General features: G+C 45.5%; 1 protein-coding gene across 2 annotated transcripts in view; it reads right to left on the reverse strand.

The window, feature by feature from the left end:
• The window catches only part of UBE2F (ubiquitin conjugating enzyme E2 F (putative)), a 51,801-nt gene that overhangs the window by 7,577 nt on the left and 20,257 nt on the right, over positions 1 to 23,967 (reverse strand). For both annotated transcript variants that reach the window (XM_082630472.1, XM_082630471.1), the window contains 3 exons: positions 11,386 to 11,453; positions 4,204 to 4,274; positions 397 to 454 (listed from right to left, as the gene is read on the reverse strand). In XM_082630472.1, the coding sequence (XP_082486598.1) occupies positions 397 to 454; positions 4,204 to 4,274; positions 11,386 to 11,453 (197 nt within the window). The remainder of the gene's footprint in view (positions 1 to 396; positions 455 to 4,203; positions 4,275 to 11,385; positions 11,454 to 23,967) is intronic.

The raw sequence follows: 23,967 nt of genomic DNA on the forward strand, positions 1-23,967 counted from the left end.
TCAGAGCAGACACAGAACATCCAGCCTTTCCTTCCTCCGTCTCTACCCACGCCTGGCGAGTCTCCACTGCTTAAAGGGGGAGACAACTATCAAAGACTGGGGCGAATAGCAAGACAAGGGTAGAAACAGTAAACCACCGAAGCACAAATGGTAAAGGGCAGAGGGGAGAGGAGAGGACCCGACACCCTAATCCCCGCCCCCAACCGAAGAGGAGTGGGGACCGAGGAGCTGAGCAGGGCCAGCGCTTGGCCAGCAGCCCCAGGCGGGGGGTGGCGGGTGAGCAGCGTGGGCCCGTCCACCCATGCAGACGGGACAGCGTGGACATCGCTGTCCTTACAGGAGGCTGGTTGCCGACGGAGGGGCATCCGGGGAGGCTGTGGGCAAAGGACACTCTACCTTCAGTGTCCTCGTGGGGGCCCAGCCGGTGCCATCAATCGAATGTTCTCTCAGTAAACTGAAACAGACACAGAAAGGCACAGCGGTCAGCAGGGAGCAGCCTCCAGTCCCGCGAGCTGCTCAGCGTGATTTCTGTCGGAACGGAGGCGCATGTCTCATGCAGTCCGTCTCTCCTCTGTGGCTCCACAGTTTCCTGTGTCGCTGCAGAAGGCCTTCTCTGCCTCACGCCTGTACGGGTCCTCCAGTCTAATCCCGAGTGTTATTTTTATATACTGTACACTCAGCAGGGGAAAAGCATGCTTAAATCAGAACATACAGAGCGCATCTGTCAATTTAACATTCGGAAAAGAACGGTGACAACAATGACCGCAGAGCTTCCTGTTTGTGCGTCAGCAGGACCCAACACTCACCCAGTGCCCCAAGACCAAAGAGGGAGGGGTCCCACGCTACAGAGGAGAAACCAAGGCACAGGGCAGCACCCGCCCCAGGGCACGCGCCCCCAGATGGAGCTGTGGACTCACACCCACGTGCGCACCTAGCACATGATTTTAATAGCTGTTTAAATAATAAAAGCAGATTAACACAAAATTCTGGAAGGTGCTCACCCGTGGGCTCAGGGAAGGTCACGTGGGCTCCAGGGGTATGTGATATGAGCTGACCTAAGAGTCATTTTCATGACTGTTCTATCAACTGCAAATGCACAGCATATACTCTCATATAAATAACCATTCCATACTTTGAAAAATTACCACTTACTGCCTAGTTTCCTTCTGGTGAAAAAAGGAGCTTGGCATTGTTGAATTATATCACACTGTTGCTTTCACCTGAAGCTAACAGCTCCTAAGCTAACACGTCAATATGAGGCTTTCCAGGTCATACTTGTTACTGTTAAGAAAATTTTTGAATCAGAACACGTTCAAATTCACAAAAATCAATGACGATCAGGAGAAAATACAAATATGCAGAATTTGAATCAATGCCATAATCTTAATTGCCCATGAAGATCAGTTAGAATAAATAAAACTAACCTACAGCTTACTTCGAGCACTAAAAAGAAAACTCACATCATGTACCCTACTCCCATCTACCCGGGGGACATCTTTCCACCCTGCAGAGGTATCAGTGAGTTGTTGAGATAAAATCTCTACAACTTTTTAATAACTTTTTGGGAACCAACTGCCCAATCCTGGTGGTTTATATGATCCAACGAGAGACTTCTTTACTAAGACAGGGGAACGAATTATTTCTGATCTAGCTTATCCTTTTCATTTATAGACCTTATTGCAATTTCAGCTATACCCTTGCTTGTTTACTTGTTTAATGCCTGTCTCCCCACCAGCTGGCAAACCCCATAAAGCAGAGAACTGCTCCCCACCGTGTCTGGGCTCAACCAACATTAGCTGATGGAAGGCAGGTGGGCAGACTGGGCGACCAGTCAGCGCCCTCTGAGCTTCTCTGTCAACAAGCACAGACAGAGCAGGAGGCCTCTGCCCCTGGAGGCCAGGTGTGCCCATGTCTGGGGGCCACAGATCTGGGCAGGGTGACACCATGGAGGTTCGGGCCCAGCCTGAGCAGATGGCAGTCCCGAGGGAGCTCAGGTGACAGCCATGTGGCCATCAGAGAGGGTACAGGCAAGGGGACAGAGGATGCCCCAGGGACTACATTGGAAACTCGGGTTCTAGGAGAAAAAAAATCTGAAGTGCAACCGCCGGGTTCATGGCTCTGGTCCCTCCAACCCCACAGACACAGCACTGCTGGCCCTGAGCCAAGTGCAGGGTGTGGGCCCTTGGTGGGAGCAGGGCAAGTCTCACTAAGAGAAGCAAGCACCCCTGTGACTAGACCAGGCCCCACGGAGCGCAAGGCACGTCGTTTCCTTTATTCAGGAGATGCCGTGAGGCGGCTGTGCCCAAAACCATCGCTGGACACTGTCTAGTTTTTCACAAAGAGGTAGTCTTTGTACATAAACCTGGCACATTACTTCCCTCAGTTAAATTCCCAGAGGTGCAGCTGACAGGTCCGAGGGTATATACAAGTTAAATGTAGGCCTTATGGCTGAAGGACCAATGAAAGGTGTACAGGTACATGCACCCTCCAGTGGAATGAGGGAGCCTGTTCTCACACACACTTTGCTTTTGTATCTGCCAGTCTGAGAAGTGGTGAGCGGCATCCCCTTGCTTCCACGTGTCCTCTGATCACCAAGGAGACTGAGCATCAAGCAAATGCTTACCACCCACTGTATTTCTCCTTCTATGAATCACCTACTTGTAGGCAATGCTCATTTTTCCAGTGGATATGTCACATCTTTTTCATATTGATTGAAAGGACTATTTACATACAATGGATGTAATCTTGCTGATCTTTTCTCTTTCAATTTTGTGCTTTTGTAATTTTAATGTGGCTAAACCTATCAATGGTTTTCCTTTAAAGTTTCTGTCTTTTGTAGCAGGCTACAAATTTAACCAAATTTAACTACAAATTTAACCAAATTTAAATTTAACCATCTGTTAAATTCCTATTATACTTTGCTAATAATCTGATTTCTCAGAAGACTGCAAAAGTGAGTAGAGAAATGCCCTCTCTGGACCTAATTCTGACCGGAGAAGGGGACGTGACAGGAAGTGGAGTGTGGGGAGCCCCCAGGAGAGTGGGCACAGGTGAAAAGCCTGGGGAGACAAGGCCGGACCAGAAACCACTTACAATCTGGACCTGAAGATCACAGATTTTTAAAGTTTCAATACTTAAAGGACAGATACTTAAAAGGGAAGATGACTGACTTATAAAGTGTATTTTTAACTATCTTTTTTTTGGGGGCGGGATCGTGGTTCCCCAACCGGGGACTGAACCTGGGTCCTTGGCAGTGAGAGCATGGAGACCCAACCACTGGACCACCAGGGAATTCCCGTTAACTATCTATTAAAAAATGAAGCTGATATGAAAGAAAAGGGGGCTCCACATACAAAATAAAATGGGGAAATGAGTCCTAATCGTCGTCCTCGCAGGGAGGAGCGGTCACAGTGCACGTGTGGGGAGAAGAGGGTAAAAGGACAGGATATAGAGGCAGGGCCTGAGGAGGGACTAGATCACAGTAAGAAAGCAAAGGACACGCCGGAGAAACCCTGTCTGCCTGCTCTCCAGGCTCCCGCAGTCCCGAAGCTGGCAGCGGTGGGGCTGGGGCTTGGCCCGGGGCTCCAGCACCAGAGGCCCCACAAGTTGACCTCACTGCCCTACCAGAGAAAGCGCAAGAGGCAGAAAAATAAAGCCCACAAGCTAAATTTACTTAAAAACGACAACCACCAACACCCCACACAACTCCTCCAGTTCTCTACGTTAGTGACCAGCAAGCTTAAGAGGCAGGAAGTCACTGACCCCTGACCATCTGCCATTGGAAGGGTGGGGACCCAGGCACAACTGGGAAAGCTTATCCTGCTACGAAAGTGCTCCTATGCGCATCAAGACTATTTTGGGAAAGAGAAGACATTTAAATACAAGTGCTTGGGTCTTCTGAAGCCTCCCATCCACATTTCCCCCACCCTGGATTCCATTATTCACATTTTCCCCTCTTAGCTAAAATCAGCCACATGGAGGGAAAAGGGTAAGGGCCCTCAGAGGGGGGCACCTGGGTGGACTGCAGAGGCCGGGCTGGGCTGGGGAAGCTGGGAGGCCACTCCAGTTACTTGAGTGCAGCCAGAAGCCTCCCTAACCTTGGTCCAGCCTCAAAATCTCCTCTCGGGGGAGATACCACGTAGAAAGCCCTTCACTCACACACGGTGCTCACAACACGGAAGACGGGAACGGAGATGAACTCACCTGAGACATATCTCGCCTGTCTCTGTGATATTGGGGTGCCAGATCCTGGTCAAGCATTTCACTTTAGGAGGCTGCAACACAGAAGGAAGAGGTCACAGGCTCTCCAGAGCCTTCCATGTACCCCGCCTAGTGCCTGTCTCACCGCTCACTTGGCTCATCAGGCACTGGCTCCGTCACCCCCGCGGCAGTGTCTGCACACTGCACGCACCGTGCTGCTCTCACGGGTAAAGCCTGCCCGCACCCCTAACAGGACCCCTCTACAGGCCGCGGGGCTGCCGGCGGCTGGTGCCGGCGGCTGGGCTTCTGCATCCTCTGACCCCGCCTGTGCCTAGGCTGTGCAGGAGGAGCCACGGTGCCCTCCGGGGAGGAGCGCTGCACCCTCCAGGCCCCACTGCCTACGGGAGCCCACGGCCTCCTTGACGCTACGTTGCTGAGCTGCGGCTGAAATATTGCCCCTCACAGCAGCGTTGGTTCCCTCTGTGGGTGTTTCTGAAGGCATTATTGTCATTTACTTTCTTCTAGATGCAAATCCTAGTCCACTTTATACTTAAAGGAGGGAGAGAGAATGAAAACAAGTACATGGGAATAAGGCACATCAACATTACTTAGGGTGAAGCATGTTTGGATAAAATTGTTCTTTTAATATTACTCTGTTTTAAAAGCAATCCATACTCATCTAAGAAAAAAACAAAAAGGAAAGATATCTATGTATATAGATATAGAGATATATAAAACTCTACCCGGAAATAATCTCTGTTAATACCTGATGCATATTTTGGAGCCTCTTTTCTAGGCGACACACAGGTGTGTGTGATGCACATTCATTTTTCTTTATGGAAGTAGGGAAATGTGCTATATATTTCTTTTCCACATTAATTTTTGTCACCATTTCCGATGACTTTGGGCTTCTATGCATTCCACGGTACAAACACTAGTATTTAACAAGCCAGTTCCCTATTATTGGACGTTTAGGTCCACTTCCACTACAAACCTGCTAAATCAACGCTGTCTTCATTCGCATCCACATGAAATATTTCCCCAGGATGAAGGCCAGGAAGGGGAGGGGCTGGCCAGAGAGCAGGCTGCGGATTCAGCGCCAAGTACCCTTGCCTCCAGAAAGGCCGCGAGCCCACCCCACCTGCAGCGGGTGCGCCTCTTCCCCAGGCCCAGTTCCACTGCGAGGTGGCCTTGCTTTGAGGAGCTTGACAGTTGTCTCACAGAATCTCACCAGACAGGTCATCTCACAGATATGAAATCTTTGCCATCAAATTTTATCTTTGATACCAATCTAGAAAATATTTCACCATCCAGATCTTCTCCTGTACTATTTCTAGTACTCTAATAGTTTCAGCTTCTTATTTGTATAAAACAAACATATTTTTCAGTACCCTCCTAAGTTTTCTTCCTGATTTCAAAACATCATGACATCAGAATGTCAAATATGTCATGTCACCTACACTCCCCCAAATGATTAATCCAACCATGCGGATGTAGACGTCTGAGGATTACAGAATTTAGGTTCAGAGTGAGTTGAAATCAACTGAATATGCTAATTTGCTTTTCTGCAAGTAAATAGGAATGCATTCCACAGAAGGAATGCTAGCATGGCCTGTACTTTCAGCAAGGCCTTCAGGCTGAAGAGGGAAGGCCAGCCTCACTGGCGCTGTACATATTGGTAAATCTCTCTAATGAACACTGAACACAGGTAACCTACTGGGTAGAACGCGTCACCGACTCAGTATCTGATGGGACGGAAGGCTCACCCCCTCCCTCCTCTGAGGCCCCGAGACACAGTCGCCCCGCCGAGTGTCCACGCGGCTCCAAGGGTCCGACTGCACTTGCCCCTCTCCTCCTTGTCCCCTCACACCGTCCACAGTTAGATGTTGGTGCAGCCGCCTCCCGGGCCAATGGCCCTCGTAACAGCGGTCCCCCACAAAGAGAGCAAACCACTGCACCAGAACTGTGGTCCTGGATTCTGACACACACTTTCCAAAGTGAACCATTCTTGTAGACCCTTACCACCCACAAAGCAAGACCAAGAAATACCAGCTCCACCTCCTACCTCAGTGGTGGCATGACTAGCCATCCCATCACACAGCTAAGGGTTTAGTATATGACAAAGACTGCAGTGCAAATCAATGGGGAAGCAGGGATTCTTCAGTGGACAACTGGCTAACCATTCGGAAAAGTACAGTTAGATACTCACTTAGAGCTTTATTCCACATAAACGACACAGAACTCTAAGAGGACTAGAAGAAAACGTGGATGAGTTATCTTGGGGTCTGAAGGCCTGTTTTAAGCATTTCACAGCATGAAAAATTCAATAAGGAAAAGTAGATTTGACTACAGTGGTGAAACAAAAAAACAAAAACTTTTATAGAACAACAAAAAAAATGAAAAACAGGAAAATGTTTACAGCACAGCAAAGTAAACTAAGAAAAAAGTTTCATATAATTTCTGTATAAGAACTCTTATAATAAAAAAAAATACCTCAACAGAAAAAAAGGGCTAAGCACATAACAACAGCTCATAAAAGACATAAAGAGCTAATAAGTAGGAAAAAAATTAGCATCCCACTTATTTAAGAAATGAAAATTCAAATGACATTTAGATACCATTTATTTCCTCCCAAAATAGCAAAAAGAAAAAAAATAATGAAAATATCCCATGTTGGTAAGGGTTTAGGAAAAAGGGAATTTTCACACACTGATGGTGGGGATGTCGACTGGAAAAGCTCTCTGGAGGGTAACTGGACAGTTCTGATAAAACGCCTTAAAATTAGCATCAGCTACTCAGTACCTGTAATTCCACTTCTAAGAATTTATCCAAAGACAGAGGCAAGCATGCACAAGCCGTTGTCTAGGACATGTGTCACAGCACTGCTTATTCCAGGGGTCAGTAAACTACAGCCCATGGACCAAACAAGGCCAGGTTTGTTTTCACGTGGTCTATGATCTAAGCATGGCCTTTACAGTTTTAAAAGGTTGTTTTAAAAAAAGAATATATGACAGAGACCATATATGGTCCACAAGGCCTAAAATATTTACTATTTTGCCCTTTACATAAAGTCTGGCTCATATAATCAAAATATTGGTCAGCCAGTGATCAACTATAAAGGATTAGTTTAAAACCATGATACATCATACAGTTAAGTGTTCTTACTAATGATGATGTAATTATATATTAATTGGCATGAGAACATATGTTCTCACGATATGATGACATATTGGCCTATACTATAATGTTAAAAAACCCCAAGTTACCAAGCTATGTGTAGCGTGATCCCACTCATATGTATGATTATATATTGTGCATAACATACATCAAAAAGTTAACGGTGATCATCTCTGGATGGAGAGATAACAGGTGGTTAATATTCTATTTTTGCATAGTGGTATTTTCTCAATTTGCCACAGAGTATAATAAATTACATAAAAAGAAGAGGGGCGACTGGGTATTCAAGTGTTACTTGTGGTACCTCCGGTTCTCCTCCTTCTGGAAACGTGGCAGGGCAGCCCTTCCCGACCCCTTTCAGGGCTGGTCACGGTCACATTACTCGATTTGGTCGCATCACATAACCTCACTTCCAGGGGGAGAGAAAAGCCGCATTCCTTTCTCCTGCTTCAGCACACGGTTTCCTCTGACCACTCACAGCAAAGTGCCATGGGAGCATCATGAGGCCTGGGACTGTGTCCCATCACAGCCAAGCTGCCATCTGCACTCAGGCCTCCTCCTCCTCTGGGCATCCCCATCACCTTGGTTCGTCACTGTTTCTGTGTCTGTGTCCAGAGACTGAGCTTCTTCAAAGGCCGCTCGACTCTCCTCTCCAGCCTACAGTGTCTGACACAGAACCCAGAGCATTTTAGGAGCTCATTAAACGTCAGTCAATCATTGCAGCCTATTTCTAGGACTGAGAGAAATTATGAGGCAGCTGGAGGCTGTGAGATAAAGTTCAGGGAAAAAAGGACAAAGATCCAGAGGAAATATCTGCCTTTCAGCTGCTGGGGCAGAGGGGTGTGAGGGGTGGGGGATACCAAATAGGTGTATTCTTTCTTTTCTAAAAAAGCTTATTCTAAAATAATGATCTACTTTACTGCTTCAAAGGTTTTCATTCACAACCTTAATAACTGACCTTAATTATAGGAACTGTAAGTGTTAGGGGTTAAAAAAAATTCCTTATGAAGTGCAGAAATCATGTAAATTATGGCATTAGAGCAAATGCATCCTGAGAAAGCTCCACAAAGCCCTTTCAGGCTGACCTGCTAAAAACTGGCTGTATCTCCTCATCCAGATGAAACATGAATTCCTTAAAGTCTGCTCTCATAATCTCTACCCCAGTTGCCTGTAACCTATGTATTTTCATATGCTGGTTGAATCTGCAACACCATAAACTTGTTGAGGGACAGAGAGCATGCCAAGCACTGGACAAATGCGTACGGCATGCCTGGTGTAGCAGCCCCCGCCCAGCACTGGAAATACAGGGAGATTAAGACACCTCCAGACTCTTCCTTCAGGGAGCAGATGGTCTAGTGAAGAAAGACGCTAAGGAGAATTCTGTAGATAAAGCTTAACCGCAGAAGAGGTGAACACAACTACCTCTGTATCAGTGAAGCACTTCACCTCACGCTCCCTGGGGGCAGGGCTGCCCTGTGCGCCCTGTGTGAGCTTGTGACCCTCACCGGCCTGCTGCTAAGGCAGCTGCGCCACCTCTGCCTGGATGAGAGGCAGAGAGGCCCTCCCGGCGGCAGGGTGGCGTGTGGATACAGCCCCGAGGGCCTGGCCTCTCAGTGCTTCCTGGCCGGAGAACATGGGTCTCCTTCCTGATGAAACAGGACTAGCCCATCATTTAGAAATTTTGCAAAGGAGACAGAAACTAAACCATAAACATGTAAGGTCTTTATACGCCGCCAATTAATACAGGAACAGTGACTGTGAGGCTCAGTGGCTTTCTCTCCTCTGTGTAGTTCACCTCCTACTCGTCTGCTTCTTAAACGGGGCCGTAGGACAAACATCTTCTCACTACCAAGTGGCCCCCAGGGGCGGTGGGAAGGGCACACATTAGGAAGCCGGGCAGCTCTGGACAAGAATCGGCTTGGGCAGTTGAGCCACCTAGACCGGCAAAGCCCACAAGTTCTTAACTTTACCTTTCTGAGCCCTAACTTCCTGATGGGTAAAGGTATGAACATTAATGTCACCGAGAGAACTACTGGAGAGTGACATAAGGTAAAACTGAGGGGAAGCACCTGACACACAGGAGCCCTCAACAAAACTCTGTTCCTTCCTTGACGTTTCCGAGGTTTGGCTTTCTCCTCACACTGGGAAAAAGACACTCTGCCACTAAATGATGCCGACGCACCCGAACTACGGTTCTCAGCCCCGCCAAATTCACTGCTTTTCTGAATGAAGACTGTCACAAACTCACCGCCCTTTAATTTTAACATTCTTTAGATGAGTAACCCACAGATATGGCATATGTCCAGAAGGTTAGAGAGTCTAGAGTTTTAAGTACCGCACATCGGGTTATTTCCAGAAACCCTCAAAATAGCCCCAAATCCTTCCTATGTGCACTTAAACCAAGTTCTCCAACTGCTCTCACCTGAGGGAGTGCAGTGCTGTGTCAGGCCGGGCTCCCCTGTTGGTGATCAGGGAAACAGGGGAAGTCTCAGCGGGTGGCTGGCTGGCTGGCTTGACAAAGACCTGAAATGCATATTTTCCTGTCTTCACTTAAAAATTAAATTTATTTTTTGTTTTTCTTGGATTGCTAACTCTTCCATCCTCATAAATTACGTTTCCAAAAGAACATTTAATACAGTAGTCCAGTGAAGATCAATTTCCATAGATAAAAGTTCGGCTTTAAACAAACAAGTGTTACAGCCACTGAACTAGACCTGGGCGGTGGAGATGGGCCGAGGTCGCGGGGAGCAGGCGATTCCCACTGTCAGAAAGGAGGGAGCAGTTACTGCAGGGAAAGCAATGGGACACACGCTGTGCCCGATTCCCACAGCCTCAGGTTAACAGGAGACTGAACTTCACCGTCAGATTTTTCTTTCCTAGTCGACAGGCCAGAGAAGGCTGAGGAACGTCAGGGGGGAAATGATGTACATAACATCGGCAGAGCTGGCCACGTGCCAACCTCGGCAGGTCAGGGACGGAGAGGGCCCGCGTACCATGCCCACTCCAGCGCCTGACTCAGGGGTGTGCGGTGCTGTCCCGAACCTTCAATGATTTCTCACAGCCACAGGGAAAATGCCCCCAAACCCCCAAATCTGAGTTTTCTCACCTCTCCACTATTCCCCAACCCTGATTCTTCATTTAAGTAGACCTGGTCAACTTGACCTGTACACAGGTGGCCAGCTCTCATTTCCATACCCGCTGACACAGTTGCAGAGACGTCCTCGTCACCTAGGACACCCGCCCCAGTTGTGCGTGAGCCAACCCTAGGCAGGACGACTCCAATTCTAGCTCTCCTCAGAAGCTTAACTGGCCCCGACCACTTTCCAAAAGTGACCCTCTCCCTTCCTTCTCTGAATTCCTCTAAAGCATTTTCCTATTATTAACCAATATCGCTGTCTGCTACTTACCACTTTTGTCATTTTATGATAACGTTCTACACTTTCTCTCCCCTTCCTAATGGGTCAGCACGTTCCTTAAAGGCAAAGACAGATGTGACAGCACTTGGGAGGGTCCCGGGGGGACCAACACGTAGCCAGGGGTGTAAGTCACTCATAATTTGAAACTACAGGTCATTATTCTTTTCCAAAATTCTAAAATGCACATTCTCACACTTCTGGAATTGTGGTGTGATACCATAAACAGAACTACAGTTTTAAATAAAATGCTCTTTTCTCCAGCGCCAGAATCTAACAAGATTTGCATGAAATACCCAAGCAGCCCCCTGTAAAGGTGCCAGCCTCGGGGCGGTAATTCCAGCCTCGGCAGAGCTGCACCCCAGCACGCACTGGCACACGGTACTCGCAAACACTTGTTGAGAAAAGGAACCTCTCCACTAAAACTCTCAATAGTGCTGATGAGGGGCATTAACCACACAAATGTCAGCCATTTCGTGTTCATCCCCAGGACCGGGTGGGCTGCACTCGGACACAACGCAGGGGGACTGCCGGGCCCTGTGACGGCCACCCGCCACAAGAAGGGGGAACAACAGCTCAAGCGCGGGCTACTCACCACCATGTTGTATGCATCAGGAACTTCAGTTTCAAACTGAAATTTTCCACCCTGGTAGTAACCCTCATCTATCAAAAAACACAAAACAAAACAAAAAAATCCTTTAAATTAAAAAAAAAAAAGGAAACAAAAGGCAAACACTATGTTAGCATATGGCAAATACAGAGAATTAAGAGTTGAAAGAGAGGACTGCAGGGCTCCTTTGTTACTTCACCAGCCTCGCCCCTGACCTGACGGTTACAAGTCACACTGACCGGCGCCTGCAGTGCTCTCCTCACTGGCCACGCGCCCTCGGGGAAAGGGGAGGCCTCCCCTGGGAGACTGGCCCCCTCCCTCCGCTCAGCCCCTCGATCCCGGCCCGCAGCACCCAGTGCCTCCCCTCAAGCACAGCTCATGACAGGTAACCACCTTGCTTCAGCGCTTGGTCACCTGTTTGCCGCTGGTCTCCCCATGAGAGGTCAGTTCCACGGGGGAGGCAGGCTTGTGTTGACTGCTTTTTTCCCGGTGCCTGGCACGTGGCTTCCAGTCACTCGGTAAACACTGACTGAGCATGGACCCTCTGCCAGGCCCTGCTCCAGACCCTGGCCGGGGACACAGCAGTGAACCAGACACACAAAATCACCGTCTCAGCAACTGTGCCCAGTCAGCAGTCGTGGGCTGGCTGGCCGGGGGCTTGGTACAGCCTTCAGAACAGAGCAGGCCCTCTGGAAAGGGGCTGGAGGGCACGCAGAAGAATGTCCAGGGTCAGAGCGGCACCGCCGTGTCCCCCCGCCCCCCCAGGTCTGCAGGCCCCACAGCTCAGTCCCACTCCCTCGCTGCGCCGCCCACCTCTCCGCCTCTCCTGGAGTCCGCCGGCGGTGGGCTCGGCTGAGTTGCAAGCGCCGCTGGCGTGGCTGCCAACAGAGGGCGCTCCAGCATGAATGCCCCCCACGGGAGTTAAATTACTCTGAACTTCCCAATTTGATAAAATTACCACCATCTTTAAAACGAATGTTCAACTTCCTCTAAACTATTATCATCGTGAACAAATCAGCAATATTTCATTTATCACTTCCCTCAGCTTTTTATATACAACGAACATTTAATAGGAAGTTGTTGGTCTCAAACCAGCCACCACTAAAAAACCATTTTTCTTCTTTAAGGGCGTTGAGATTGCATCAACATTTATGTCTGTCCCGCAGTGAGAACTCGCCTTATCTCGCTGTGTTACACAGGGAGCCCTCTGTGCCCTGGAGCCTACTCCCCGCTTCCTGCCAGGAACCATATGCCAGTGTCTTCCAGCCAGGGTACGGGTACTGTGGGGAGGACACACTCTCCACGGGGTCTGTGGGCACTGACGGCTTTAAGAGAACCCACTTCTAGACGGCCAGTGTCCGTGAGTGCCCTATCATGAAATGAGTCTGCCCAGCAGTACTTGTGAGGTCAAGGAGTCCCGCCAGCTGTCCCTTCCCAACTCCCCTTCCACTGTCTTTCTCCCACTTGTAAAAGAAGGCCTACTGCTCATCCAGCCTCTTCCTATGATGCACTGCACCAAGGTGTGATGCACTGGTCAGAATAAAGCTCCTTGAATCGAGGCACCATGCGGGGCTGTGTCTTTCCCTATCTTACACCCATTTCTGTAAAGGGCAAAGCATGGCATTAAAGATAAGATGTCCCAGTTCAAGCTGGAATGTCTGGAAGTTAGACACACCGTGGAGCCCGATGGCAGGGATGATTAGATTTCATTTAGTACCGTCAATCATGGGACTACTGGAACAGAATGCCTCACCCCCACGAGACGCAAGCAAAGAGGGTGCCAAGAAGCAAGAGGCCCGTGCCTTCCCCCGCGTGGTGCCAGCCCCACACCTCACCTCTCCACTAGGGGTTAAACTTGAAGTAAGGTAGCTGTTGGAGACACATCTTAATTTAGAGCCTTTGCCAAAGAGGGAGTCTGGGCAGTTAGAACTGGTCCTGCCTATTGATGCACAAGGCAGAAATTTCTGATACACTGAATAAGCTAAATCTGCAGCCACGAGTTTTTGTAAAGCCTAAGTTTTTAATATTATATTGGTAGGGGTATGAAGAAATTAATATCACAATTTTCTCAATGCTTTCTGAATATTTCAGGTAACATGAGAGGCCGTCCAGTGAAGAATGATGGGTATGATTAGCGGTCAGTTGGCAGGTCTTAGGAAAGTGGTTTTGGTGCGTACCTCGGAAAATGCGACACAAAGGGATTCTGATGACTGGGTTTGTAAAGCCATTTTCCAACCAGGTGGTTCCCAACTCTTTGCTTTCAACAAAATATAAGAAGGAACCTAATCTAGTAATCAGCTGAAAGACCACAGTAAAATACCTTGTATGATTTTTGGCCCCTAACTTTGAAGTCCAGGGACACAAAGACGTAGTGACAACAAACACCTTCCGTGCCTGCCTACTTATTTATATGAACAAGCAGCTCTCAGTGTCTACACCTACCAAGACAAAAGGAAGGAATAAAACTGATATTGACCCCTTCTTTCCGGCATTAAGTAACATCGTTCACAAGCACATCAACTAAATCAGAAAAATGCTAAGAGTAGCCTCTCATTCTCAGATACATTTCCGATGAAATGCTATTTTGTTTAGTAACCATCACTATTTATCCAACAAACATTTGATGAATGCGACTATGTGTCAGGCACTGTTCCAGGCACCACCAGCAAGAGACCTTCCTGCCCTCAAGAAACTTACATTCTAGTGGGAAGAACAAAGTAAGGAAGCTAATCATATAACAGAAAGTGAAAAAGAGCTGAGGGGCCAGGAGGTGGGAGGTCTGAGAGTGAAGGCTTGAAAACGGAGGGTATCCGGGAGAGGAACACTCCAGGTACGGAAGCGTGGTGAGAGACCCGTGAGAGGGCCTGATGCATTCAGGGGACACGCAGAGGCCAGACGGTGAGGCAGGGGAAGGGGAAGCTGCGGCTGCAGAGGTAGCAGCCCTGGCCTCGCCGGCCACTGTCAAGTGCGCTGGCTTTTATTCAGCAAGGCAGGGAGCCACAAGAGGGGCCTGAGCAGAGGAGGTGCAGGACCACAGAAACATCATGCTGGTTAGGAGCAGGGTAGGAGCGGCTGGAGTAGAGATACTGGGATGGTAGCAACACCAGGATTTGCTGGCAGATTAGGGGTGGGGCGGGGAAGAAAGGAGTCGAAGCGCTGCGCTGTTTGACCCTGCAATGGAGAAGGGCAGAGCCGTCACCTCGAAGATAAAAAGACTGCAGAGGGCACAGGTGCGCCAAGTCCAACGTCGGACTTGAGATTAATTTGAGATTTCACGTCAACAACCAAGTGGAGACCCTGATCGGCAGCCGACAGAGCTTTCTGGGTAGAGCTTTCTGGAGTGTAGGGGAGAGGTCAGGGCTGCATGCGAGGTTCAGGAGCTGTGTATAGGAGCATCCAGATTTCATGAGCTGGCGAGGTCCCCAAGGACCTGACTATGGAGGTCCAAGGACAGTGCAAAGCCTTGAGGCATCCCCGACTTGGGTCAGGAGACGGGACAGGAGGGCCAGTGGCAGCAACAGAAGAAAAGCGGGAGCCAGGAGCTGGTACAAACAACGGCAACAATCGTTCAGAAGAACATGCTCAACACCCAGGAGTCTCACGGTGATAGGAACTTCTGAAATAATTAAATATAAATATATAGTTACGAAACAGTACGACAGGGTGAAAAAATTCTTAGAGGCAGAGGAATGTTTATATCAGGATAAAATTCTATGAGACAAGTGAAATAAAAATATATGAGTGCAAGGAGAAAAAGCAGCCACGAACATTTTCCAACCATTAAAGTGGAGCTTGTTCATATATATATGTATTTTTTTAATGCATGATGGTGGGTGTAGCCATGGTATTTAGATTCTACTGGAAACATTTTCAAGAGTCAAATAATACTTTCCCCTTTAAATGTCAATATTTACAGCACACTGGAAATTACACTCTATGCAAATTTTAAACTTAAGGGCAGGAAAAACACAATCCCTGCCAAGATAACCTTGTAGATCGGGGGTTGGCAAACTCTCTCTGAAAAGGGCCAGGCGCTACGTACTTGGGGCTTTGGGCTACAGGCCTCTGTCATATACTGTTTTATTTTTTATTTTTTTAAATAGCCCTTTAAAAATGCAGAAACCATTCTCAGCTCGAGGGCTGCACGACAACTGGCCTGGGGTGGGCTTTGGCTCACAGGCTTGGCTTGCCCACATGCAGGTGAAAATATAGCAAAACAAAACTGCGGCGCCAAGCTGAGTGACACGGAGCACCCGTGCAGCGGGCTCACTTAAGAGGGAGAGACGCTGTGGGCTGGGCTAGTCAGGGGAGCCTGTGGGGCGGGCGTTAGAGAAGACCTGAAGACAAGTACCAGCGGCAGCACAGCAACAGGCACGCGGGCACGTGGAGCGTGGACCACGTGCAGCCGCCGGAAGCTCTGCTCACGGCCCAGTCAGCCACACCGCGGCTGCTTTCAAGGAGCCACTGAGGCACAGGGACTGAGTACCCGCTGCTCCACGGCTGGCGGGCCGCTTCACATCAGGCTGTGCCACAGGGACCTGGGGATGAGCCGGTCAGGGGAAAGGAGACAGAGTTGGGGGTGGGTGGTGAGGGGAGCATAGAGAGGAAGGCCGCTGGGAGCAGAGAAGGAGCCAGGCCGGGCGGAGCTGCAGACAGACCCCGAGTCAGCTGTGAGACAGGGGTGCTGAGATTCAGAGGAAACCGCGAACGTGAGGAAAGAAATGGAGAAGGCTTTTGAGATGTAGTAAACAGAATATCAAGAGCTAAAAAACATAATATCTGAAACGAACACTTCACTGGATGAGCCTCAGAGTCAATCGAATGCTGCAGGGATTTCCCTGGCGTCCTGTGGTTAGGACTCGGAGCTCTCACTGCCAAGGGCACAGGTTCAATCCCTGGTCAGGGAACTAAGATTCCACAAGCTGTGCAGTGTGGCCAAAAACAAAGCAAACAAAACTCAGCAGAAACAGAAACGACCACAGTGAGGCACAGAGAGAAAAGTGAACAAAACCTTGTGACCCCAATGGAGGTCTAGTTTATATGTACAGGGAATATATAGGTAAGAGATATATCTTTTTTTAAGTTTTACTTGGGGATATGCATACTTTTTAAATATTTATTTTATTTATTTATTATCTTTTTTTTTTTTTTTGGCTGTGTCGGGTGTTAGTTGCACGTGGGCTCTTCGTTGTGGCGCTCGGGCTTCTCTCTAGTTGCGGCATGCAGGTTTTCTCTTCTCCAGCTGCGGCACACGGGCTCCAGAGCACGTGGGCTCTGTAGTTTGTGGCACACAGGCTCTCTAGTTGACGTGCTTGAGCTCAGTAGTTGTGACATGGGGGCTTAGATGCCCTGCAGCATGTGGGATCTTAGTTCCCCGACCAGGGATTGAACCCGCTTCCCTGCATTGGAAGGCGAATTCTTTACCACTGGACCGCCAGGGAAGTCCCTAGGTAAGAGATATTAACATTCGTATATCTAACTGGAGTCCCATAAAGGGGTTATAGATAAAATACTGAAAGAAATGTTGGTCAGTTATTTCTAAATTTTATGAAAACTGTAACTCACAGATCCAAAAAGGTCAATAAACCCCAAGTGAGATAAACAGAAAGAAAACCACATCAAAGCACATCATAATAACACTGCTAAAAACTGTGACAAAGAGAGAACATTAAAAACAGCCAGAGAATAAAATGCACATCACATAAAATGAAACAAAGAATTACCACTAACTTCTTATAAGAAAAAAAAAAATGTCAGAAGGCAGTAGAATGATATCCTTAAAATGTGGAAATTGTCAGCTTAAGAATTCAATATTCAGCAAAGCTGGCAGAATTCATCATTCAGAAAATCTGCACTACAAAAAAAAATCCAAGGATGTTCTTCAGGCAGAAGAAAAATAACAGATGGGAACTCAGATCTACAAAAAGGAATGAACGTTGTTAAGTGGTAAATATGTTGATAAATATATGAAGAAAATATATCTAAAACAAAAATAATAACGTATTCTGGGTTATAACAAATGTACAGTAAATGAGACTATAAGATAAAGGGTTGGATGGGGAAATGGAAGTATAGCAATATTAGTCTAAGCTTCCACCTTAAGAACTAAAGAAAGAAGGGCAAATTAAACTGAAAACAAGCAAATATGAGCAGAAAACAAAAAAAATATTAGAGGAAAGTCAATGAAACCAAAAACTGGTTCCTTGCAGAGACCAATAAAATTGATAACCTAGGGCTTCCCTGGTGGTGCAGTGGTTGAGGGTCCGCCTGTCGATGCAGGGGACACGGGTTCGTGCCCCAGTCTGGGAAGATCCCACATGCCACGGAGCGGCTGGGCCCGTGAGCCATGGCCGCTGAGCCTGCGCGTCCGGAGCCTTTGCTCCACAACAGGAGAGGCCACAACAGTGAGAGGCCCGCGTACCACAAAAAAAAAATTGATAACCTCTAGCTAACTTCATCAAGAATACAGAAAACAGAAATTTTCAATGGCAGGAATTAAAGAGGGGATATCAACACAGACTCTACAGAACTTAAAAGGGTCAGAAGATATTAAGAGCAACCTTATACCAATAAATTTGAAAATGTAGATGTATGAACAAATTCTTTGAAACATACAAATCACCAAAGCTCACTCAAAAATAAGAAGTCCAAGTAACCCTTATCTATTTAAGAACTTTTATTCATAGTGTACTTAAACTCTTACCACAAAAACAAAAACAACAAAATACTAGACCTAGGTGGCTTTACTGGCGAATTCTACCATTTAATAAAGAATTAATAGTAATTCTACATAAAACTCTTCCAGGAAACAGAAGGTTACACTTCCCCATTCATCCCAGGAAGAGTAAGGAGGGGAGGGGAAGGAAAGAAACTAGAGCCTTATCTTGCACCATATGCAAAAATTAACTCAAAATGACTCACAGACCTAACTTTAAAACCTAAAGCTATAAAATGCCTTAAAAAAAAAAAAAAAGGAAATCTTTGCATTTCTTAGACAAAGATTTCTTAGGACACAAAAAGCACTGTATTAGTTTTGTATTGGTTGCTGTAATAAATTACCACAAACGTAGCAGCTTAAACAATAAAAACTTACTATCTTTTGTAGGTCATTTGTCCAAAACGAATCTCACTGGGCTAACGTAAGAGTTGGCAGGGCTGCATCTCTTTCTGGTGGCTCTAGGAAAAATCCATTTCCCTCACTTTCCAGCTTTAAGCAGCCACCTGTATTCCTTGGCTCACAGCCCCTTCCTCCACCTTCAAAGTCACTGACGGCCAATGGAAATAATAACACATGCAACAACATGGATGACTCTCAAAAGCACTGTGCTCAGTGAAAGAAGCCATGGACAAAATGCTACATACTGGTTGGGGCCATTTATATGACATTCTGGAAAAGGTAAAACAACAGGGCAGAATTCAGATCAATGATTGCCAGGGGCTGGGGGTGAGGAGAGGAAACTGACTACAAAGGGGCCCAACTTTTGAGCTGATGGAAATATTTTATGTGTATCTTGATTGTGTTGGTGTTTTACACAACTGTATGTGTCTGTCAAAATGTAGAGAACAGTACACCTAAGAACAGTGGCTTTACTGTCTGTAAATTATACCTCACTAAACATGATTTTTAAAAAAGATAAAGGTAAAGCCTGCTACATAAAAGGCACCATCAGGTGGTCCAGGAAAATGAAGGAGCGCTGGCAATTTTTACGATGCCAAAAGCTCAACATTTAAACAGTGTGTCATTTTTAAATATTTTATATAATTATACACGTTTTTACTGGTAACCAAAGAATATATATTTAACTGTGGTAATGAATGGCTTCTAAAACAGTACGCCAGACATTTAATTTCACACCCACTCCTAGAAACCTGAGCATCCCAAGAGAGAAGTTGCCTCAGTTTTACGTGCGAGGCAGAGGGCAGAAATCAGTGGAAGAACGGTATATATCGGACAACATGTCACCTACTCAGCAGTAAGCAGAGACATATTGCTTCAACACAGTTCTTGCAAGCAGCAAGGAAAAGAGCAGTGAATGTTTCCCTAAGAAAAGTTAGCTGATGTGAAGGCAGATAACCGACTGTCTCAAGAGCAATCACCACATATCTATTATATATGAAAGGAGAAGAATTGCCACCTGCATTTCCAGGATTATTTGCAAGAAAAGTCTCCATCAGGAAAAAGTCTGTCCCTCATGATGGGTATCCATATAAAGCTAAAAATCAACCTAGAAAGAACCAGGGATGAGAGTACACATTCTGTGTCTGAAACCGTGACATATTAACAGTAAAATACACACAAACTACTATGAGACTGGGGTGGTGGTCAAGCCAAAGGCCTGCTTCAGTGCTCTGACCCATTTCTGTATCTTTTAACACGTCCATGATTATTTAAATGTTGTTCCAAAATGTTCATGTGTGGAACCAAACCTGTGTTTCAGGCTCACTAACCATATTTCTTTGCTCAGAAACTGGGAATCTTACTTTATTTCACACTAAGAAATTTTTCCTTCTATAACTCCAAAGCTCTGAAACAAAGCTTAGAATAACTAAGAACCAAACATAATGGGGATAACAGATAAAACAATTTAAATTTCATGATTCAGTGTAAGGCACACTTTTATTATCATGCTCATCAGTTAGGGAGTTTTTATAAATTAAATGTTAAAATTAAGAAAACATGACAAATCTAATAATCAACACATTTAAAAACATACTTATGTGAATATACACATAAATATACAAGATTTACAATGTAGCTATAGAATTCCCTAATCAGAATTTTTAATATATGTAACAATAATAAAAAGGATGTTATTAACCATTAAAAAAACCTCTCACAGGGACTTTCCTGGTGGCACAGTGGTTAAGAATCCGCCTGCCAATGCAGGGGACACAGGTTCGATCCCTGGTCTGGGGAGATCCCACGTGCCACGGAGCAACTAAGCCCGTGTGCCACAACTACAGAGCCCGCGCGCCTAGAGCCTGTGCTCCACAACAAGTCACCACAATGAGAAGCCAGCGCACCACACTGAAGAGTAGCCCGTGCTCACCGCAACTAGAGAAAGCCCACGTGCAGCAACTGAGACCCAACGCAGCCAAAAATAAATAAAATTAAAAAACAAAAAAACAGGGCTTCCCTGGTGGCGCAGTGGTTGGGAGTCCACCTGCCGATGCAGGGGACGCGGGTTCGTGTCCCGGTTCGGGAAGATCCCACATGCCGCGGAGCGGCTGGGCCCGTAAGCCATGGCCGCTGAGCCTGTGCGTCCGCAGCCTGTGCTCCGCAACGGGAGAGGCCACAACAGTGAGAGGCCCGCGTACTGCAAAAAAAAAACCCAAAAAAACAAACAAACAAAGAAACAACCTCCCATATCTAATAAAGAACTTATACCAGGTATATAAAACTTACAACTTGATAATGAGACAAGCAATACAATTTTTAAATGGGTAAAATATTTGAATAGACACTTGAACAAAGGAGATATACAGAGAGTAAACAAGCTTGGGAAATGATGCCCAACATCTTTAGTCACTAGGGAAATGCAAATTAAAGTCACAGTGAGACACATGCCTAACAGAATGGCTAAAATTGAAAAGACTGATAATACCAGCTATTGGCAAGAATGTAGCGTAACTGGAATTCTCATTCATTGCTAGCAGGAATGCAAAATAGTACTTTCGTTTTGGAAAAGAGCATGGCAGTGTTTTATGCAGTTAAACTTACTCTTATCACATAACCTAGTAATTGCACTGCCAGGAGAAATAAAAAACACTGGCAAACGAAGACCTGCCCACAAAGGTTTACAGCAGCTTTATTCACAATGGCCCAGAAGTGGAAATAACACAAAGGTCCATCAATAACCTGTTATAAATAAACTGGAATACACCCATACAATAGAATACAGCCCATCAATAAAAAGATACAAAATACCACATAGATGAAACTCAAAAGCATTATGCTGACTAAAATAATGTAACTTATACCTCAATCAACATTGCTTAAAAAATTTTTTTTAAATCAATCTAAGTTTCCACCTTAGGAAGGTAGAAAAAGAAAAGCAAATTAAACCCAAGGTATAAGGAAGGAAATAATAAAGAGCAGAAACCAATAAAATGGATAAACAACTGAGAAAAAACAAAAACTTGCTCTTGTAAAAGATCAACTGGATAAGCCTCAAGCTAACATGATAAAGGAAAAAAAGAGAAGATCCAAATAAACCAACATCAGGAATAAAAACAGGGACATCAGTACAGATCCCACAGACATCAATAGACTAATAAGAAAATATTCCAAACAACTTTGGATGGTATGAGAATGCTAAGAGCAGTGTTACTCATCATAGCCAAAAGCTGGAAAGAATTCAAAGGCCCATCAATAGGAAAATAAATAATTACATCATATTCATACAACAAATACTGCTACCCACCACAATACATATGAATTTAAAAACATGTTACATGAAAGAAGCCAGAGAATAAGAATACATAATATGATTCCATTTATATGAAATTCAAGAACTTACAAAACTAATTTATGGTAAGAGAAATCAGAAAGCAATTTTGGGTGGGTAGCAGGGAGTGAGGAATTGACTGCAAAGAGGAAGAAGGGAACTTTGGGAATGCTGGAAATATGTTTACTGGGATTGTGGTTACACAGGGATGTGTATCCATTTTGCAAAACTTATTATGCTCTACAGTTCAAGTTAGTACATTTTATTGTTTGTAATTTTATACCTCAGCAAAATTTATTTAAAAAGTAAAAAGTAAAATTAAAAAAAAAAGGTCCATGGTCCCCTCTGCCTACAAGCCACCATGTCACAGTGGGAGCAGGCTGAGGGGACCTCCACAAGTCAACTGGGCAACTCTGACCTGGCCCAGTTTTTTAAATCATCCCTCTAACTTCACAGAAGACTCAGGTGGTATTTCAGCCAGTCTTTAGATTTTTGCTTTCTTTTGTTTTATTTTACTTTCTAGTATTGTTTCTTGTTTTGTGAGTTGATGTGGGGATTTTTTTCTTCTAAGTTCATTTCTTTTCTTTTCCTCTATCACCAAATCACATTTTCATCTTTTCTCTGAAGAGTACATTTATTCCCAAGCATGAGGGACATTCCAAAAACAAACAAAACTATAAAAATGTTACCAAGTACGAACAGGAACTATCTTGCCAGGAGCCAGATAAAGAAGAGCTTTGAGCTTCAAGCGCAGATGCAATTCTTCCACCCTGACCACCTAAATATCTAGATCTCTATATTATTGAGTTTTCAGACTCAGCCCCAGTATTACTGGCTGCAAATGAGCCAGTTTCAATACCATCTGCTCCATATACTGTTAAAACTTTACTACTTAGACCTATCTCTATAGTTTTCCTTTAATAACTAAGAAGAGCATGACTCCAAAAAGTTTTTTAAAAAACCAGGATATTGGGCAAGTTTTTAGGGTTGGCAGATCTCTGCCATGCTTCGCTTAATCACAAAGGACAAGAGCCACAGCAGCTTTCTGAGTCACTGACACCACAAAATATGGGCACACACACAGCACCTAAAGAGCACACCACACACAGCTCCATGTGTGCACTTCCACAAATATAAATGCTCAAGTACTAAGCAGTTACAGGCACCAAAACACAAATTCCTTTTTTACCTGATGGAATAGTGAACACAAAAACTGTAACAAACAATAAGGCTGCAGTTTCAAGAATAATAAGAACACCAAAGATGGTGTCATAGACATAATCTCAATAAGAACAACATCCATGTAATTTAGTAAAAAAAATTCAGTTAAAAAACAAAAAAAAGGTTGGTTGGACTCCACACAAACTCACTCATGTAAGACAGTAATAAGCCTGGCAAAAGCAAATAAGGTCTCTGAATAGCTGAGAATCACAAAGCTCTCACAAATGCCCTAAAAAGGCAGAGAGAAGAAAATATTTTTACCACAAACACCCAAGTGTGAGACTACTTAGTAAACAGAGAACCGATCTGAATTGCCACAATTTCTGAAAATACCCTGCATTGCTTAACAGTAATGGTAACTGACGTTCATAATGGTGACCTCTGGTCACCTGGTAACAGAGTGTGCTCAGTATCCCTCACTAAAAAGGGCAGAACTTGCAATGTGTTTATGAAGGTGGTCAAAGAATGGTTAGAACCTCCATCACTTCACAGTTAAAAGTCCTGAGCTTCAGTCCTCTCTCGAGGTCAGGCTTGTGGAACGCCCATTTCTGAGAACGATGATCTGATGTTAGTATCTCTACCCTAGTACTCACTCATCTTAGAAATGGAAATGGTACCAGACTGAATTTATGGATACGCCCCAGAGTCGTCTGCAGAACCACCACACAGACTAAATGAATTTTTTAAAGTTTTCAAGCACATTTTGAAAATGGTATTTCTCCTGTTATAATACAACATCTTCCATCCTACCTGCAGGGAGACAATGCCAGGGCTTATTTGTGGGTTCATTACCACCTACTGAAATTCTGCGTTCTTTCACTTTTTAATTAAATTAGCTAGTGACTCATTATTCTCGGTTTCTCACTCCCTTTCCCTCCCCCAAATAAAATAACACCCT

This window comes from Mesoplodon mirus, assembly GCF_964341445.2.
Source record: "Mesoplodon mirus genome assembly, chromosome: 8".
NCBI classification, from domain to species: Eukaryota; Metazoa; Chordata; class Mammalia; order Artiodactyla; family Ziphiidae; genus Mesoplodon; species Mesoplodon mirus.